General features: G+C 41.1%; 1 protein-coding gene across 1 annotated transcript; it reads left to right on the top strand.

Moving 5' to 3' along the window:
* Positions 1 to 5752: 5752 nt before the first annotated feature.
* STMP1 (short transmembrane mitochondrial protein 1) lies at positions 5753 to 12165 on the top strand. The gene is made up of 3 exons (XM_050324147.1): positions 5753 to 5880; positions 9219 to 9272; positions 11705 to 12165. The coding sequence occupies exons 1-3, from the start codon at positions 5866 to 5868 to the stop codon at positions 11783 to 11785; spliced, it is 150 nt and encodes a 49-aa protein (XP_050180104.1). The 5' UTR covers positions 5753 to 5865; the 3' UTR covers positions 11786 to 12165.
* Positions 12166 to 18877: the final 6712 nt, after the last annotated feature.

Here is an 18877-nt window from a genome sequence, read left to right as displayed (position 1 = left end):
CCCCAGGTGCGTGACAGAGCCTTCAACTCCAACTTGTGATTCATGCTGCTCTTCAGCCCTGCTGCTCAGAGAGCTTCTGTAGGTTCCCTCTTCTGTTCCTCCAGCAGCTCATGTTCCTCATGCTCTAAAGTTTCTGTCTTTCTGGTAAAAAGTACTTCTAGGACAAGGGAATGCTCTGGATTTCACTCTGGAATCCATTGCTTCCAGGGCAGCAGAGAGAAGCACATACTTGCAGGTTGTCTGAGGGCTGGCAGGAAGAACTGAGCTGCTCTCTCTGCCCCTGCCAAATTATTCACAGAGAGCTGGGCAGACTCAAGTGTACAGCTAACACAAGGGAGACTTTAATACTTTCACATACTTTATGAGGAAAATCTAATTTCTTTTTTCTAAAAACAAAACAAAACAAAACCAACCAAACAAACAAAACCACAAACCAAACAACCTCTTTTTAAATAAAGTAAATAACATTAGCTTTTTACCTTTTTTTTTTTTCCTGCATTAAACTAGGCAAACTGCCTGTGTGTTTGGTGTCAAGAATTATCTTTGCTCTCAGTTCTCTGAGCAAAAAAATTTACTTTAAAGGAATTAATATAAACACCATAAACCACTACCTCTTCTGTTCACAACTGCATTTGAAATCCTGGCCTTAAACAACTTCAGTCTCACATGAGAGTCAGTGATGCCACGTGTTCTGTTGTGAAAAATGTACTAGGCTATTGATCTGAGAACTCCAGGGGGTCTTTGGGATACAGCATCTAAGAGGAGAGAGAAAGGAGTGGAAGTTATTTTGGAGAAGATGTTTTCAACTGGTTTAAATAACAATAAACTGCACATCTACCGGAAGAGATTTGAGATTAGGGTTTTTTCAGGTGGGCAATTACAGTTGGTATATTTAAAGGCAGTAAGTTCTGCTAATTGTTTTATAAGATGACTGTCCTGCAATTCTGATTTCATTCTGTATCCATTGTATATTATAATAGTGCATGTCTCCACGGCAAGACAAAAAAGGCCTGGATAATTACAGCTCCTCAGAAACCTTGAAACCACATCACAGATTATATAAAAGACATTTTACTAAAGCAAAGTAAAGCAAATTGGCAGAACTAAAATCAAAAAATAGGGATTAAACATAATAAAACTTAACAGAAATTCTAATATGTGGTTTTCTGGCTCCATCTGGTGTTTATTTTACAGAATTTCTAGCTTAGGGAAATCTAATTTCCACTCCCCTTTCCAAACATTGGAAATGAGGAGTGGTATTAAAAGGACGTTTAAATTTATGTATCCTGAGGACTTACATTCAAAGCTGTGCATTAATCATTGTGAAGTTAAAAGAAGAACACTTTTTTTAATCAGTTTTTATATCTTGTGACTTAAATCATACTCAGATCTGAGAAAAGGCTTCTATGGCAAAGAATCAGTTATCAACTGTGCTTAGGATATAAGTTAGAACGCTAAAATACTATTCCTCCCTACTAACCTTGCCTTGCTTACATTTTCATGATGGCTAAATAATCACTACCACTGCTTTGTTCAAATACTACTTCTTTATTCAAATCAACCCTCAAACATTTGCAATACAACTATTGAAAGTTTCCACATCAAACCTTTTACTGGTACTGCTTTCAAGTCAGAGAATAACATATTTACTGACTGCACAGAAAAAGCAAGTTGGAAGAAAGAGTGAGAAGATCATTGCTTGAGTGCTTACTGGCTCAAATATTTGTGGACATACAGTCTGCAACGTGTTTCCCTTTTAGGATCACAAAACCACAGAATAAGGTTGGAAGGGACCTCAAAAGACCATGTGGTTCTATATTTCGTGGCAAAGGGAGCTTATGAGATTATCTATTACCCTGTCCAAACGCATTTTTAAAACCTCTGGTGACAGGGCATCTATATCACATTCCTGGGAAGGGCTAGTGATTATTCTCAGTGTATAAAATATAGTGAGATGAAAACTCTCCCAGTGCAACTTGTACCCATTGTCCCTTGTCTTTTCCATGTGGCTCCTTGTGAAGAGAGAATCTCTGTCCTCTTTGTTGCTGCCCATTAAGTGCCAGAATACAGAGATGAGGTACCCCCTAAGCCTTGTTTTCTCCAGAGAGGAAAGAACTAACTCGTCCAGTCTTTCCTGCAAAAACCATTGATTATCACCCTCTGAGTGAGGCCTGTGAGCCAATTTCCTACCCATATCACAGCCCACCCATCCAATCTGTGTCTTGCCAGTTTGTCCAGGAGAAGGATGTGGGAAAATATATCAAATGCTTTGCCAAAGTCCAGGTAAACAGCATCCATTGCTCTCCCCGTGTTGACAGAAAATATTATTTTGTTGTAGAAGCTGGTCAGGTTTGTCAGGCATGAATTTGCCTTTGGTAAATCCTTGCTGGCTTTTCCCAATCACCCACTTCACTTGGTTTTTAATAGCTTCTATGAGGACTTGTTCCATCACTGTCCCAGGGATTGAAGTAAGACTAATGGGTCTTTGGTTTTCTGGGCCCTCCTTTGGGCCCTTGTGTATGATATCTGCTCTTTTCCAGTCATTAAGGATATGCCTTGATCTCCATAACTTTTCAAATATTATAGACAGTGCCCGCTGCAGCCATGTCAGCCACTTCTCTCACACTGGGGTGGATTTCATCCAGGCCCATAGATTCATGTGGGTATAAGAATATAAGCTCTTCTTTGTTAGCATTTCTCAAAATATTGTGGCATAACACCCTTCTTTTTCTACTGGGCTCGACATACAAAACTGTCTTGTCCTGGTACATTCATAACCCAGCTAACTTATTGTAAAAAAGCTGACAAATTAAATACTATTATTTAAAAAGGGATTCTCACTTTCCTTAGAGTGGGCTACACATATACTGCACACACAAAATTAAAAAAAAAAAATCAGGTAAACATGAAACCATTTTCAAATATGATTTAGAAAATGAAAATAATGTAGAAGAGCCAGTACTTCCTGACAAACAAGCTTTCTGCATACCTCATGGGCTTGACTACACTTGTAGAGCACCAGAGTACAGTAGGCAATATGAAGAAAGTCTTTACCAGCAAAAGTCTTTACCAACTTTCTCTTTTCCAGAGAAAGTCTTACCAGCAAAATATTAAAAAATATACCTTTTTTTTGTCCCTGTCTCAGTTGGAAAAATAAGTTTTCCAACCCTTCTCATTTTAAGTAGCTTACTCTTCCAGGTTCTTGGTTACATGGGACAATTTTGTTTTCAAAGATGTTTTTCATCATATGTATGGATATTATTGTGGCCTGTACAAATTGCCTATACATATTTATTGTTCAAAATTATCAGAACATCTCTATGTCTCATCTTCATGTCACTGAAGAACTCACTGGACTTGTTATTTCAGGTTTGGTTTTGACTAAATGCACGCAGTAGTTCCTGGGATCTCACTGGCACTCCATGACTTTTACACTCTTTACACTGAAGATATTCACACTTCTGGATTCAGAACTGCTGATTTCTCACAAAGAAAAAGACTCTATTTCCAAAGATATTTGTGTGTGATGGCAAGGTGAGAGGAGCTAATGCAAAGATGCTGTAAATGAAGGCATTGAAGTAAAGGCATATTTGAGAGAGCTCAGAAAAAGGTTTGGGGCTTTTGGCTTTTTCCCTCCTCCCCCAACTATAAAAGCACAATATTTTCATTTATAACTAACAGACTGAGCTCTTCCTTCCAATAACACATGCCATCCACCATACCCACCCTCTAAAGTCTCTAATCCAAAGTGACTCAGCACTGGCTGATGTAAATGGAATGGTTTTACTTTAAAGGAAAAATTTTTTTTGGCTGTCCATTAAATGTCACAGGAAATTCATGGCATGTAGGAAAATAACTGTGTACAGTACCATTGAGCCAAGACTGCCTAACACATGTTGTATTTATTATAGTCTAAGCATAATAACAGCATTTTAAATGAGCAGAAAACAGGGAAAGCCTTATCTGCCTGTGAATGTGGAGGCATTATTATTGCTAAAAGATTTGCTTCCTCCGTCTGATTTCTGACATATGCTCAGACTGGAGTCTGTAATATTATCTCAGTGCTCTGATCCTGCACACATGTAGAAGGCCTCAGCATCAGGAAAACAGTTATTAGCAGCTGATTTGTTGCTGTTTCCAGAACCAAGCTCATGTCTGAAACTCCTGGGAGAGTCAGTCATTCCAGAGGGCAAGGCACCATTCGTGTGACACATCCATCCAAACCTCTGTGTCATTTTCAGATGTCAGCTCAGGCCCAGGGAGGGAAGCACAATGTAGAAGCTTTAGGATTGCCCTAAATTCAGGAGAAAGTTGTCTCAAGTTGGGATCTTACTACAGTATCACCAGAACAACAAAAGGTGTTACTTAGTATCTTTCTGTGCTTCCTTTCCTAAGATGGGTAGGAGATACTTCTTTACCTCACAAGGTGCCTGTCCCAGAAAGGCAGGAAGCTACATGTTTTCTATTAGGTGGAGCATTTTGGCTTCCTGGGAACTGAGACTTAATTTGAGTTAACTTGCTTTCAAGGGAGAGTTGCACAAATAGACAACACAAAAGACACATCTTGTATTTTCTTAATTTATTTCTTTTTTAATCTGAAATACTATGTGGAAAAAAAGATCTGCAATGCGTTGCAATAAAGTCCCCAATATCTTACTGACTTTCAGCAGGAGAAATCTTCATAAATGACATTTACTGCCCAAAGCTCAGTTAACTGTAGCCTTTAAAAGAAGCTAAACCCAGGGTGTTTTACAAAGAACAAATACTCATTTTCTAAACTTACAAATTAAAAAACAAAAACAAACAAACAAAAACAAACAACCCCCAAAAACGATAATTAAAAAAAACAACCAAACAAAACAAACAAACAGGGGGCCCAGGTTTTTTTAAAAGTTGTTGTGTAATCAATCACAGGATGATTCAGGCAAGAGGGCACCTCAGGAAGTCTCTTGTCCAACCTCGTCCTCAGGGCTGGGTCAGCTCTGAGCTTAGAGTGGGTTGCTCAGGGTTTAACCCAGATGAGTTTGGAAAGCATCTGAAAGTGAAGATGGCACAGTCTCTCTAGGCAATCTGTGCCTGCCTCCCTAGGTGACAAAACAGTCTGTAAACCCAGTCCAGTCCTCTCGTTCCATCCTGTCCTGCCATCTCACCCTCCTGCCGTGCACAGGAATGGAGACCATGGCCCCAGCAGACCAATATCCCTTGCAGCCCGAGGGTGTTCTTTTATCCCTGCCATGGCTGCACTTGTCCTGCTCCTTGTGCCTCTTCTCAGGGATGTCTCCAGCCTGATCCGTCCTGGAGCCCTCTGCTGAGCCTGCTCCAGCTTCTCCAAGTCTTTCCTACCCTGGGGACCCAAACCTGGGGCCGTGTGTTACACTAGATTCGGTCCAGCGAGTGCTGAGTAGGGACGGAACAACAACAACAAAACTGGCACGGGAGGCTGAGATCTTCCAAGCATTGAGGCAGGGACACTCAAACTACAGAGGATTATACGGGATTTCGCCCGCTCCTTGAGGACCCCATCTTGAAATCGCACGTGGAGTGACAGCTCTGGCCCCCACGATGCTCGGCACTCTGCGGACACCGCCACCCTCCCACCTTGCTCGGTCCCTTATCCCTTCAGGGCCAGGCAGCGGCGGGCGCGCCCTGCCCGGCTGGGTCCCAGCCCCAGCCCCGGCCCTGCTGTGGCGGAGGCGGCGGGGCCGCCCCGGGGGCGCGGGCGGGCGGCGCTCGGCGCGGCCCTTCCCCCGGCCATGGCGGCGAGGGCGGGCCGGCGCCCGGAAGGGGAGCCGCCAGCACCGCCGCCGCCGCCCGCCTGAGTTCCCCGGCTGTCGGGCGGGGAGGGAGCACGGGCAGGAGGGCGCCATGCTGCAGTTCTTGGTAAGGCTCCGCGGGGCGGCGGCGCCGCCGCCATTTCGCGGCGGGGCGGGGCGAAGGCGGCGGCGGCGGCGGGGCCGCTGCCCGGCGCGGGGGGGAGGAAAGCGCTGTGCTCGGTCACCGTGCTGTGACCCGGCTCCGTGTCAGCGGGGCGGCCGCGCCCAGTTTTGGCTTCCCGGCAGCGCAGCATCCTTGGGCGTTTTCCCTGCTCCGGGTCCTTCCCGCCCGCCGCGGCGTTCGGTGCCCGCCGTTCGCAGCCGGGCTGGACCCCCTGGTTCTCCCAGAACTGCTCTGAAAATGGAGCCCCTGCCTTGTTTTAACTCCAAGCCGTGCCCTTAATTTGCCTTGGAGATTCAGCAGATTCTGCTTGCTCACGGTGATGCTCCACTTGCAGCTCGTATTTCTTTGTGTAAGCATAGTAACTCCCTCCTTTGGTGAGAGAGCAGGGCTGTCGGCCCTTTGCCATTTTGTGCACCCTTAAAAAGTTATCCCTGGAGATGTGGATTTTTATATATAGAAGTTAGGGCAAGGGATCGTGTTTCATTGCTGCCGTTCATTACACCCCCTTAAGAACAGCAGAACTAATAGACTGAATGTTTTTTTATCTTTCTCATTTCAACACCCCTGATCCCCCAAACTCCTCTGGGTGCCTGAAGTTAGATGCCTGACTGCTCTTCATTCAATACTTGATCGATGCTGGTATTTACTGCCAGATGTGGAAATAAATTACCTGACCAATAACGTGCTTGTTTGTGCTGTTGCAAAGCATGGAAACAGCTTCCCAGTTTTTATTCTGGGGATGTGAGGGGTGCCCTGGGGTTTTAGTTGTGTTCTGATATGTCCCAGTAAGTACAAACATTAAGCGATATTCTTTCATCTTTTGTTGGGGAAAGGTAATTCAGCTGGCTAATAAGTTTCATACCAGGTGTTCATACAGAGAAAGAAGAGATGGCCTGTTGTAAGTTGGGAGAGCCTTGCCTGGTTTTTATAATGAATAAATAAGGCCTATTTCTTATACCAGATTCATAATAAAAAATATGAAAGCCTCAGTCATTTCTGTAGCTGTTTATAATCCCTCTCCACTCCAGTGAAAACAGTAAGGCTAAATACGGTTAACCACTCTCAAAGTTTTTGTGTCTATCAACTCTACTGCTTGCTGCTAATGGGTTCTTTTGTTGCTAGATAAAAATATCGTATGACTTTTTGATTAGTGTGTAAGAGTTAGAAAAAAGATATACTTATTCTGTTTTTCTTTCCCTGCTTGGGTGTAAATTGGATGTTTGACTCTTGCTCTCCCTTGTAAGGGCTGTAGCAGGGAGATAAAGGGATAATCTCACAAACCTTGTGTTTTTGCTGTCCAGAGTTAATCGTTAGAGAAGCATTTGCCAGAGGTGCAACTTGAAATGCTGGGTAGAAATTGGAAGACCCTGAACTCTCATCAGCCCTGTTATTTGTTGTCAACATGCACATTTTAATTGGCTATATGTTTTGCTTTCCATGTAATTGAAGTCCATCCAAGCAGTGTATCTTTTTCCCATTGCTTGAATAGTCAACTCTAAAAATAAATGTTACAGTGAATGCAGTGCTAGACTTTTCAAATAAGGAGATACTTAAAGGGAATACTGACCTCAGTACTGTCTGTACTGAATAAGGTTTATCTCACAAAAGAATGAGACGTATTGAAAATGTTCAAGGGTATAAGCCTAGAAAACTGCTAATAAACAAGAACTTGGTTTGTGTTTTCAAGTGGCTTCCCAGACACTGCTAAAGATACAAGAAATTGTCCTCTGCTAGAGTGATGTCCTGCATTAAAAGGAATCAGAAGTCTGGTTTGCATCAGTGCAGTATTTGTTAGTATCTCTCAGAGTACCTCTTTAGCTGATAATTGGAACTACAAGAGCATTTGATAACCAGTTCACTACACACACACTCCCCAAACACTCTACTTGTTCTTGAATTGTTAAAGTCAAGCTCCTTAAAAAGTAATAATAAACAAGGAATAAGACCAAAAGTCAGTTTAAGAAAATATTGAGGTAATTTGCAGTCATAATTCATTTGGCACCTCTTAGCCAATTTTAGTTTTCTATAGACAGATTTTCACCAGTGATGGTTACGAAGTCGGAGTCACTGGAAAGATGAGCTGTGCTCTATCCTGCTTTTGGCATGGAAAAAATGTCTGGTCAGTAGGAGATGGCAAAGTTGTTTTATGGACAGTGGTTTTATTTTTCTTAAAATAGTCTTAATTTGACAGCAGTGACCATGAGCAATAGCAATTTTCTTAAATAGAACTGGTCTCAGCTGTCATAGAGAGTGATTTGTCTGCTGACAGTGAACAAAAGCACAGTGTTAGTAGTGTCCCCTTTCAAAACAGTTAAATGAGCTTTCATAGCATAGGACATACTTATTTTGAAGTGTAACAATAAAAAATGTAGGATACTGGGGAGTTGCTGAATGAAAATCTTATCACCTGTCTTTGAAGAGAGGAATTTTTGTCACTGCAGAAGTGTTCTTACGCTTGAGGATTTTCCTCAGCTGGCAAACAGGTTTTAGGCCAGAAACTGCTTCTGTTTTGCTTTTGCCCCTCTTCCCAGGTGCGTTTTTATGGACACTCTTCAATCAACTACAGGTTTGCACAATTGTCAAAAGAGGTTGTGCTGTGCTTCCAACCAGCAGTACTTTCCTACCTTGGAGGAACCCCTCCTCAGAGTGGATTTGGCTGCAAACTAATCGCTTAGGATCAGAAGGGTCTGTCTGGAAGATGGGCAGCTGTTATTGCAGAAGAGAAGCAGCAGGTTTACATCAGTTTAAGCTGATGTACCCTTAAACCTCTTGAGACTGTGATGATTGTGCAATCAGAGCCTCTGGTTTGACCTTCAAGCTTGTGAACCTTTTTTTTACTTTACACATAACACAGTAATATATGTCATTTTCCAGCACTGAGCATTATTTTAGTGGGGTTTTGCTTTAAGCTTTCCCAGCATGGACCAAAAGTTTTGTGATATGTAGGTCCCTGCTGCTATCTCCCCCATTTTTGTAGGAGACAGTGCCTTTGTGGGTATGTAGAGAACCTTAAAAGGGGATCATAGCTTCACTCAAATAGTCTTAGAGATGTGTATTAAAAAACACAACTGTCCACAGTGTTTGGGAAATGATGGCAAGGTTTTGCTGGTGAGGGAGATGGGTAAAACTGGGCCTCTTGGGATAAAAGATGAGAAATTAAGTAGGAGTGGAGTTGAAACCCTCTAGTCTTCACATGACTTGCAGTATTCCTTTCTCTTTATTTTAATAAAATATGCTTTTAATGAAAGAATATTAACTCTTCTCCTTTTCTTCCTTTTTAGCTTGGTTTTACTCTTGGCAATGTGGTTGGGATGTATCTGGCTCAGAACTATGATGTGAGTATCCTTGTATTCTCAGAGTTAAACCTATTCTGAACTGGAAATATAAGACTGTTTTCCCTCATTTGGAACTAAATCAGTTACAGAGAAACTCAAACGTTTTCAGGAAGAATTTCTTCACTGAAGGGGTAGTCAGGCATGGGAATGGACTGTCTGGGGAAGTGGTGGAACCACCATCCCTGGGGGTGTTCAAGAAATGACTGGGTGTGGCACTTAGTGCTTTGGTCCAGTTGACAAGGTGGTGTTTGATCAAAGGTTGGACTTGGTGATCTTGGAGGTGATCTTACCTCTCTGGCATCTTCTCTGTGACAGTGTAGTTCTTAAAACCTTTACTACTGTTCAGTTGCAGAGCCCAGGCATCTACATAGCTAGAGACAGGAGAAATGGAAAAGATTTAGCAATTGCTCATGGATTTTACCTGCACTAAAATACTGGTCTCCTGACTCCGATAGCCTGTCTATTTACTAACTAAAAATCCTCAGAGCATGTGAAATGTCTGTCTTCTGTACAAATAATGAAATAAATTCTGTCAGCTTTTTTTTGAAAATTCAGCACCTGCTCCTACTTCAAAAAGTGTATTGGCCCGAAATACATCTTTCCTTCTTTTCTCACGGTGAGAAAAGAAAGGGAACTTTCTTTCTTCGGTTCTCAGAGTTAACAGAGTTTTCAGTGTGAAAGGGCAGAAGATTTCAAGCTGAGTCCTCAATATATGCTTTTACAATTCTGTAGAATCAGCCGAATTCTTTGGAAGAGCAGTGCCACTAAGCTGACGGGCTAGAGGAGTGAATAACATTTAACATCCTTTTTTCTTTTTTTAATTCTTATGCGATCTATATTAGCCTAATTAAAGAAAAATACAAAACAAAAAGAAGTCGTTGAGGCTCTGATGGCATTTATATTTTGCTTTCTTCTCATCTTCAGTATTGAAGTCATCTTGCTTAAAAAAATTGATACATTTTGCACCTTGTTTATGCACAAACTTTTGTGATATCTCCTGGCAGTCACTCCAGTGAGAATACTAATGAAAGACTAATGTTTCTTTCTGATATGTGTTTTACAGTGTTACAAAAATGTAGTCATAAGAATATGGATGTATCAATATGTATCATAAACATGGTATAGTGCTTTTCAGGCAGCACAAATAAAGTATTACCACAAGAGGGGGACTCAGGCTTTTAGTTTGCAGGAAATGGTTCCCTGGGAATGTAACACTGACTTGCAGGATGAATGTGGTAATTTTATTGCTGGTACTGAAGATGATTTGTTTTAGATGGCATCTGAGATAAACTTGGTATAATGAGGTCCAGATTCTGCAGCTGTACACACGTGTGCTCATTTGTAAGTGCATGGAGGGTTCTGGTGACAGCAGTGGAGTTCTCTTGGTTTAGTTTAAATGGCAGGTGTGTTAAATGCTGGGCTCTTAATTTTGTTTGCTCCAACAGAGCTTAATTTTGGAAAGGAAGGTAAGAGAATCTTACGTTACTGGTACTATCAGCCTCATACCATCCAACAGAACCCCAGTCTGTTTGGATTAACTTCTGCTCTGTGGTCAGGTTACATATGAAGTAAATACCCATGTCTTTTTCACAACTACTTGGGGAAACTTGGCTTAATTTCATTTTAATCAGCTAGCTTGTAAAATCCTGTATTGTCACTTCCCAGTTTTAACCAGAGTCATGAGATAATCTATTCCTTGCTCTTAAAAGTTGCAGCATTTTTTCAAGTTACCAAAATTTACTATTGGATTATTTTATCAAAATTGTCTTATTTTCAAGAGAAAGCTGAAGTTTTGAAGCTTACAAGCAGTAAATTGAATTTTCATTCAAGTGTGAAACTGCAAAAGGTTGCCAATTTGCAATGCAGTAGAATTTTGTTCTACTGTGGGATTTTGTTCCCCACAGTGTGGGATTTTGTTTCCCACAAGACAAACCAGGAGTATTTCTTAATAAATTTCTTGAGAACATATTTGATGCTCTTGAATATCTCTTTTCTCTCGGGTTGTGACCACTATAGTACAATCTAATTTCCCCTTCAAAAGTCTGTGCATCAGTGTTTAAATCTGCTTGTTCTTGGCAGTTCCTTCTCTCTCAGTGAGGAAAGCAGACTTGTCTTACTAAATTTCCTGTAAAGTGGTCCTTTTTCTTTCTCCTGTTCCCATCACCACTGGCTGACTTCTAGCATTAACAACTTAGATATTTCCTGAAGACTCATGTGAGGTACTTTCATCTGCTCTTTGCTTGATACTGCTTTGATTTTAACCTCTATGCAAAGTAACAGATACTGGAAGTATCTTTTAGAAACCAGTTTAAACTTCATAGAATTTCTTGCTGTGTCTGTGGTATTGTCTTTCCTGATGAGACTTGTGTAGCTCAGGACTTTTTGTTAATTTATGTAGGTTTTGATGGATGTTTCTTCTTTTGTCTTTAAAGATTCCTAACATTGCGAAGAAGCTTGAAGAATTTAAGAAGGATGTGGAGGCTAAGAAGAAACCTCCTAGTGACAAGTCCTGAAAGAGCAGTGTTCCCCAGGTCACCTCTGTGTGTGCATCAGGGATGCAATTTACCTTTCAGGCAACAAGGATCAAGTAGAGGGTTGGCATGGGAGGTTCCTCCACTCTTAGTCTCCTAGAACTGGAATGTCCTTCTTTGAGAGAGCAGCCGTGAACTTTTCCTGGGACTGATTTTCAAGGGTTTCAGAATTTCGATTTGCAGCTGATGTGTGACTGGATAAGATTGTTTGTATTTTTCATTATTTCTTTTCCTAATATTTTGTAACCCATTTTTACCTGATCCAACTGGAGTCGTTATCCCTGTTACTATGTGTACCTCACGCTTTGTAATGCCCTAGTCCTTAGAACTTCACGAAAGAAATTAAATGCATCAAGAAGGAACTTTCATGTTTCTTGTCATTTGTTGTGAGCAGCAGTACTTCACTGTCTTTAAGATCCACATTCCATTGTTGGAGATGGCAAACTTCATTTGTTCAAGGTATGAATCTGTGTGTGTGTGTGGGAGCTCCTACTTTCTCCGTTGTGTTAAATGATCACTTCCAGCAGCACAGACTTTGCACAAACATGACTGGTTTCAAAAAACATGACTTTCAAAAAGTCTCTGCTGCCCCTTCCTTCTCAGAGGGAGGGCTCCTCATACTCTTTCCCTGCTCCGGTGTGGATCTACATAAAAGGTCACAGATCTGGGTCTCAGGTCATGGCTCTGGATCAAAAGTTACGGGTCATGTCAAAGGGAACAGATCTGGGTGATACTTGCAAGGAGTATTCTGTTATCCAGGTAAAGGAAACAAAACACACCTTGCAGATTGGTGCCAGCCTCCAGCACTTTCCAGGTGTAAGTGGTGCCAGTCTCATTCCCATGTGCTGTTGAGCTCTGGTCTGCATTAGACCCTGTGGTGAGGGAAGAAAACTGCAGATCCCACGTTCTCTGCTTGTCCCACAACTGTTGTGGCTCAGCCCCAGTTGGCAACTCAGGCCCATGGAGCCGCTGACTCGCTGCTGCCAGTGGGGCCGGGAGAGAATTGGAAGAGTAAAAGTGAGAAAACTCACAGGCTGAGATAAAGACAGCTCAACAGGTAAAGCAAAAGCCACATGCTAGTAAAGTAAAAAAGGGAATTTATTCACCACTTCCCATTGGCAGGCAGATATTCAGCCATGCCTGGAAAAGCAGGGCTCCAACACGTGTAATGGTGACTTGGGAAGGCAAACGCCATCACTGTGAACATCTCCCCCTTCCTTCTTCCCCAGCTTTAGATGCTGAGCATGTCACCATGGAGTATCACTGGGGTCAGCTGGGAGCAGCTGTCCCAGCTGTGTCCCTTCCCAACTTCTTGTGCCCCTCCAGCCTCTTCAGGCCTGGATGGTGGGGTGGGGTGAGAGGCAGAAAAGGCCTTGACTCTGGGTAAGCAAGAACCAAAACATCCCTGAATTATCCACACTGTTCCCAGCACAAACCCAAAACATAACCCCATACCAGCTATTGTGAAGAAGATTAACTCTGCCCCAGCCAACAGCAGCACCAGCACACTCTCCATCCCTACAGGTCATGGGTTGACCCTGGCTGGGTACCAGGTGCCCACTAAAGCTGCTGTGTCACTCTTATCTTCAGCTGGACAGGGAAAAGAAGAGAAGGAGAGGCTCGTGGGTCGAGATGAGGACAGGGAGAAATCACTCATCAATTACTGTCATGGGTAAAACTGGCTTGACATGGAGAAATGAATTGAATTGATTACCAATCAAATCAGAGTAGGATAATGAAAAATAAAACCATCTCTTAAAACACCTTCAACTCACCCTTTCCTTCTTTCCTGAGTTCTCTGCATCCTACCCCAGAGCAGTTCAGGGGGATGGCAAATGGCAGCTTCAGTCAGTTCGTCACACATTTGACTTTAGCTTACATTTCAAATGCACTGTTTCTTCAGTTGTCTCTTGCTTCTTTTGCTGTCTCTTCCCCTTCTTTTCTTTCTGCTTGGTTGCTTGAGGATGTCTCTGGATTGCTGTGGAGGATGGGAGAGCAAAGACCTATCTTCCAAAAAATGATGGGCAGGTGGAGATGAGCAGTTATGCTGTGAATTTTATGTACTTAATGATGCAGTTTGTGTGTAGTTGTTCTAACTATGCTTTTTTTACTACATCTTGGTGTGGAACAAGGGCCAGAGCTCAGTATTTCTCTCAGGCATGTCTGGTATTCTCATTAATTCCTCATTCATGTGTATGGTCTTTAGCCCATTGCCTTTGGTTCAGTTGCCTACAATGTATTTTCTTAGGATTAGAACTGGTTATCTACTGTCCCCATTATTGTTTGTCTAGTATGCTACTCTTCACCCACTGCAGCCACTAAAAGCTCTGGTGTGTGAGAAAATACACATCTTATTGTAGCACTTCTGTTTGAAAGCATAACTTTGCACAAATTCTGTTGTAAATTCTGAATAAAAAATGGTAGTAATTTGAATATATGTAAATCTTATTAATGTAACAATCTGCCAAATGAAATTTATTTATTTATTTTTCCTTGTAAAAGAGAAGAGTTCTATCAGCTCTGTAAGGTGGCTTAAATCACTGAGTCCACTTGACAGTCTTTTGCAGTATATGAAGGACAAAGAAAAGAGCCAGAAAGACATTCTCCTTGCTTTTATTAGGAATACCTGGTGATAGGCTGGTATGGACAAGTAGGAGGAACAAGCACAGTGAATGACCTCTGTTAGTTCAGGCTCTTGATTAAAGCATACCTGGGGTGTTTCTCCATTAGTATTTTAGGTAGGATAAAGACTGTGCCTTCAGAGTGAATTGTCCTTTTAGCATGCTTTGATTTCTCATCACAGGAAATCTGTAGAGCGCACGGACTGGATTCCTCTTAGAAGAGTCTAAATCAGAAGGTGTGCTTTGATCTCTAAATGGGTGTTTAGTCCATTAGATAGGCCTGGAGAAATTCAGAAGGAAAATATCCCAAGCTTTGGACTCTAACTGTTTTGCTCTATTAGTGGACCCAGTGGAGTGCACTGTTTGATATAAACATAGCATGGTCGCTTTTAAGTACAGGACTCTCTATGTACCAATTATGATTTTCAGCCTCAACCCCAAAGCCTTTAATTTGGATATATCTGAGTGGATTCCAAGTTCAGGAGTTCTCACTGAATCATTAAAGGCAAATTTGCAAAATACTATACATCAAACTTTTGCACCTTTTGCCAAAGTTTGGTGATGACAGAGTCCTTCCACGATGCAGTCATGCAACAAAGTAAAGTATTCCTCATGTAAGGATTCTCCTTCAGGAGTACAAATATATATAAAGAATATTTCATCTGCAATTTTTCATCCTTCCTTTCACCTCTACCATGATAGGTGTAGCTCACATAAAAACTTTCGGTCTTTGCAAAGGGTTATTTGACAAGTTTAAAAGCCACCTCCAAGACAGACAATCATAGTATGATGCTACCAACTCTTCCTTGGGTAAACACTCAAAAAAACTCAGACAAGGAGAAGTGGTTTTACTGACTAACATTAACTATCAGAAACCTTGTGGTAGTAGTATGTGTTGAAGATACCCAGAATGTGCTTGGTGAAGGCAGTTCACAAACAAAGTGCAGTAAGGTTTAGCTTTTACTGACTGAATTTTCTTCCATGCACAAAAGCTTTTCCACAGAGTGAGTTAGCACTGCACAGCTGTTTTGATGCTTTCCTGGATATGATGAACTTAGTTTCCCTAAACTTCCTCCCCACCCTCACACATTTTTCTTTCCTATTCTTGAGCAGAGCATTGAAAAATACTGGCTCTAACCCATTTGCATTTCTTTGCTTGCCATATAAAATCATGTTACTGTTTAAAATTGGATTATTTCTTTCCTCAAACATGCTTTATGTTCTTCCCTTTCTTTACATGAGAATGAGAAGGGAAATAATATTCAAAATATCTGTATTTGTTGCCAAACAGTCCAGTGTTACTCTTAAAAGTGTAATTTGGAGCTCTTTTCAGCTGAGCATTCCAAGCAGATGTTAGGGTTTGGGGGTTTTTTCCATCATATTAGGAAGGGAATGAGCTACAGCTGTAATGCTGTAGAAACAATATATGCTCATTAATATTAAAGACAGGACTTCTGAAGTGTTTCACACTGTTTGCAACACTTTCCATTTTAGCTCAAGCTGGGTTTGTGTCTCTCACATAGTCAGCTGCAAATCTGGATAACGTTATAACACAGTTCCTGTCGGCTTTGCAACTACCCTATAACATTTTACCTCACCTCAGGTTATCCTAGGTGATACTACACTTTAACCTAATCTTTCAGAGGGCAGAGGGTATGCACAAATAATGACTGCTTGATGCAGATCTTGCATCTGGGGGCTCAGAGTGCTTTGGATGCGGTGGTGTCATAGCAGGGTGCAAAGGATGGATGTGCTGTGAACAAACATAGGAGCAAGTTTCACATTTAATAAGGATCCTCTGAGTTTCTGCCCATTTCAAATGTCTGTGTGGATAGCTGGGATTGCCAGCTAAAATATGTAGTCCTCCTTCCTTTGCTAAAACCAGTTGTATTCGTTTTCATTTATTGATTCTTTTGAGATGTGTCCTATGAGCTGAAGGTTCAAGGCAAAACGGGAGGAAAGGAATATATGAGCTACTAACAGACTTATAAAATATTTACTGTGGATTGAGACTATTATCCTGTGATGGAAAATGCTGCCCTAAGGCTCTTCTAAGACCATCTTCCATTGAACACATAAAAGATTAGAACTGAAAATGTACAAAATTCCAGATAGCAAAGCTAATTATTAGTTTACTGGGTACCAGAATTCAAATGAAGATGGTGGATATACCTCACAGAACTTCAGTAATGTTCAGTGGTTCTGTTTTATGTCACAGAACCACAGCCCCTTTGTTTCATGATGTCTGCTCCATCCCTGGTGAAACTGAAACATTGAGAAGAAAGAAACTGGAATTTTCAGAAGTAATAAGGTGTTGATTTCATAGTGCCTAGGTTATACCTGTGTTTGCAGAAACAAGATTGTGCATTGATATTTGTATGTAAAAATCAGTATCAATATTCTGTATAGGGTACAGAATTACTTTGAATATTAAGAAGTGATGGTGGATATGGGAGGGTGTATGTTGCTGGTAAAATCCAGGGAAAGTTTCCTGTACAGTTCTTTTTATTTTTACCTCAGAGGGACAAAAGAAGAGATATGTAGTTTTATTTGTTAAACTTCTTGGTGGTATAAGTTAACATTTATTTTAAAAAATCCCAAGCCAAGGAAATTTTTATTGAATTTGCACTGACATAAAATAATTGTGGAGGTTATCTGCCTTTTTAACCTGAAATCTGCATTAATCACAGTTGATCAATTTTACTTTCTTGGAAAATAAAAACAAACCTCATAAATTGCCTTCCAAAGTCAGTTCTGGCTTGCCTTTAATACATCTGGAACATACCTAAATACCTCAGTCCTGTAAATCACTGGCTCAAACCATAACTATATTAGTAACTTTCCTACCCTGTGAGCCCAAATGCTGGAGTGGAACATTCTGTTGGTTTTCTGTGCGAAAACAGGGATGCTGCAACATTTAGTTATACAGTTTAGAGCCTTTCTTTGTCATATGCACCTTTTGGGCCAAAAGACACAATCTAAGGCATAAGATATTAATCAACTTATATATATATATACATATACACACACACATATATATATATAAAACCAGTATAAGGGCGTGTTTTAAATTCTATTTATTATTCACATTTTCTGCAAACCAGAGAGAACTGAACAGCCCATGTATAGGTATTAAGTACAGCTATCATGCTCTGCTTTTTTCCCTGAGAAATAAAACATTATTGGCTACAGAATGAATAATTCCTCAGTATAAATCACCTCAATTTACTTCAGTTAAATTGTTCAGGTTTTATATCACCATGAAAAAAAAAATATATATAGCCTTATTAGGATTCTAGTAAAAGGGAATATAAAAATATAAAAATAGTGTACTGCTACTAGTTAATGTGGCTCTACTCTTTAGATAGGAATCTTAAATTCTGAGCTGACAGCAGAACTTTTGTTTTTAAGACTCAGTGTATGTGCTGAATCTTGAAAAATGAATCTTGAAAGCATTTAGAAATTACTGAATTTGAAATCAGGCTTGCATCCCTTCTTAAGAAAATACTTCTGCTTTGGTTATTGGTAGAGGCAAATTTGAAGTCGAGTGACAGTGTACTATAAATTACCTCTGAAAATTTCCCACTTTTTTGTGCATTTGCCATTTACTATAATTAAAAAAAAAAAAAAAAACACCACAAAAAACCAAAACCAAAACCAAAACAAAACAAAAAACACAAAACCAACCAAACAAAAAAGCAATCAGCAACCATTGCTGTCACACTATGAGCCATGCAGCTTGCCCAGTCCTAAGCTTCTTCACCTGCTGCTATGTATACTTGTGTATCTAAGGTGGAATCTGGCCATGGGGCATGCACTGACTGATCTGATATGGAAAAAGGGCCAACACAGCACACTGCCTTCCTGCAGCTGCCTAATGGGACACGGCAATGACGAGTGCCAGCAGCTGTGAAGACGGAAATGTGCCAAGAGCACCACAAGAGAAACAGTCTGTTGGGGAAATTCATTGCCTGAGTCCACTCCAAATTCTCTGCACCAGTCTCGTGAGACACAAACTATGCCAGCGCCTCCTGGAAATGATTCTGAAGAAATATTGCTTGTGATGTGCAACACAGCACCAAGCAGTTTCCATTTACCTACTGTTATTGCTGTTATTACTGAACAGTGTTGCAGGACACCCTGTTTGATTTGTGAGTAATTCCAGATCTCCCTAAAGCTGACTGGCATGCCAGCTGCTCATCTCTGACAGATGAGAATATCTTGTCTTCTTATCCCCTGGGAAAGGTCTGGGATAGCACGGTGTGATGGGAGCTGAGCAGAGCCGAAAAATTAGTATTAGGAGGGTAGAAAGTGATTTGTTGCTGAGCAGTGAGGCAATCTGAAGGTGCTGGTGGATGAAGCGTGAAGTGAAAAGGATTGGAAGATGAGTACACAGTAAAAGGTGCAGAGCAGCTAAAGCCTTAGGAAGAAAGCAAGACAGAAAGAGTTTCTT

The sequence above is a fragment of the Myiozetetes cayanensis genome, unplaced genomic scaffold (assembly GCF_022539395.1).
Source record: "Myiozetetes cayanensis isolate MyiCay16 unplaced genomic scaffold, myiCay2020 scf3, whole genome shotgun sequence".
In the NCBI taxonomy this organism is placed as follows: Eukaryota; Metazoa; Chordata; class Aves; order Passeriformes; family Tyrannidae; genus Myiozetetes; species Myiozetetes cayanensis.
This window is presented reverse-complemented; position numbering and strand designations above follow the sequence as displayed.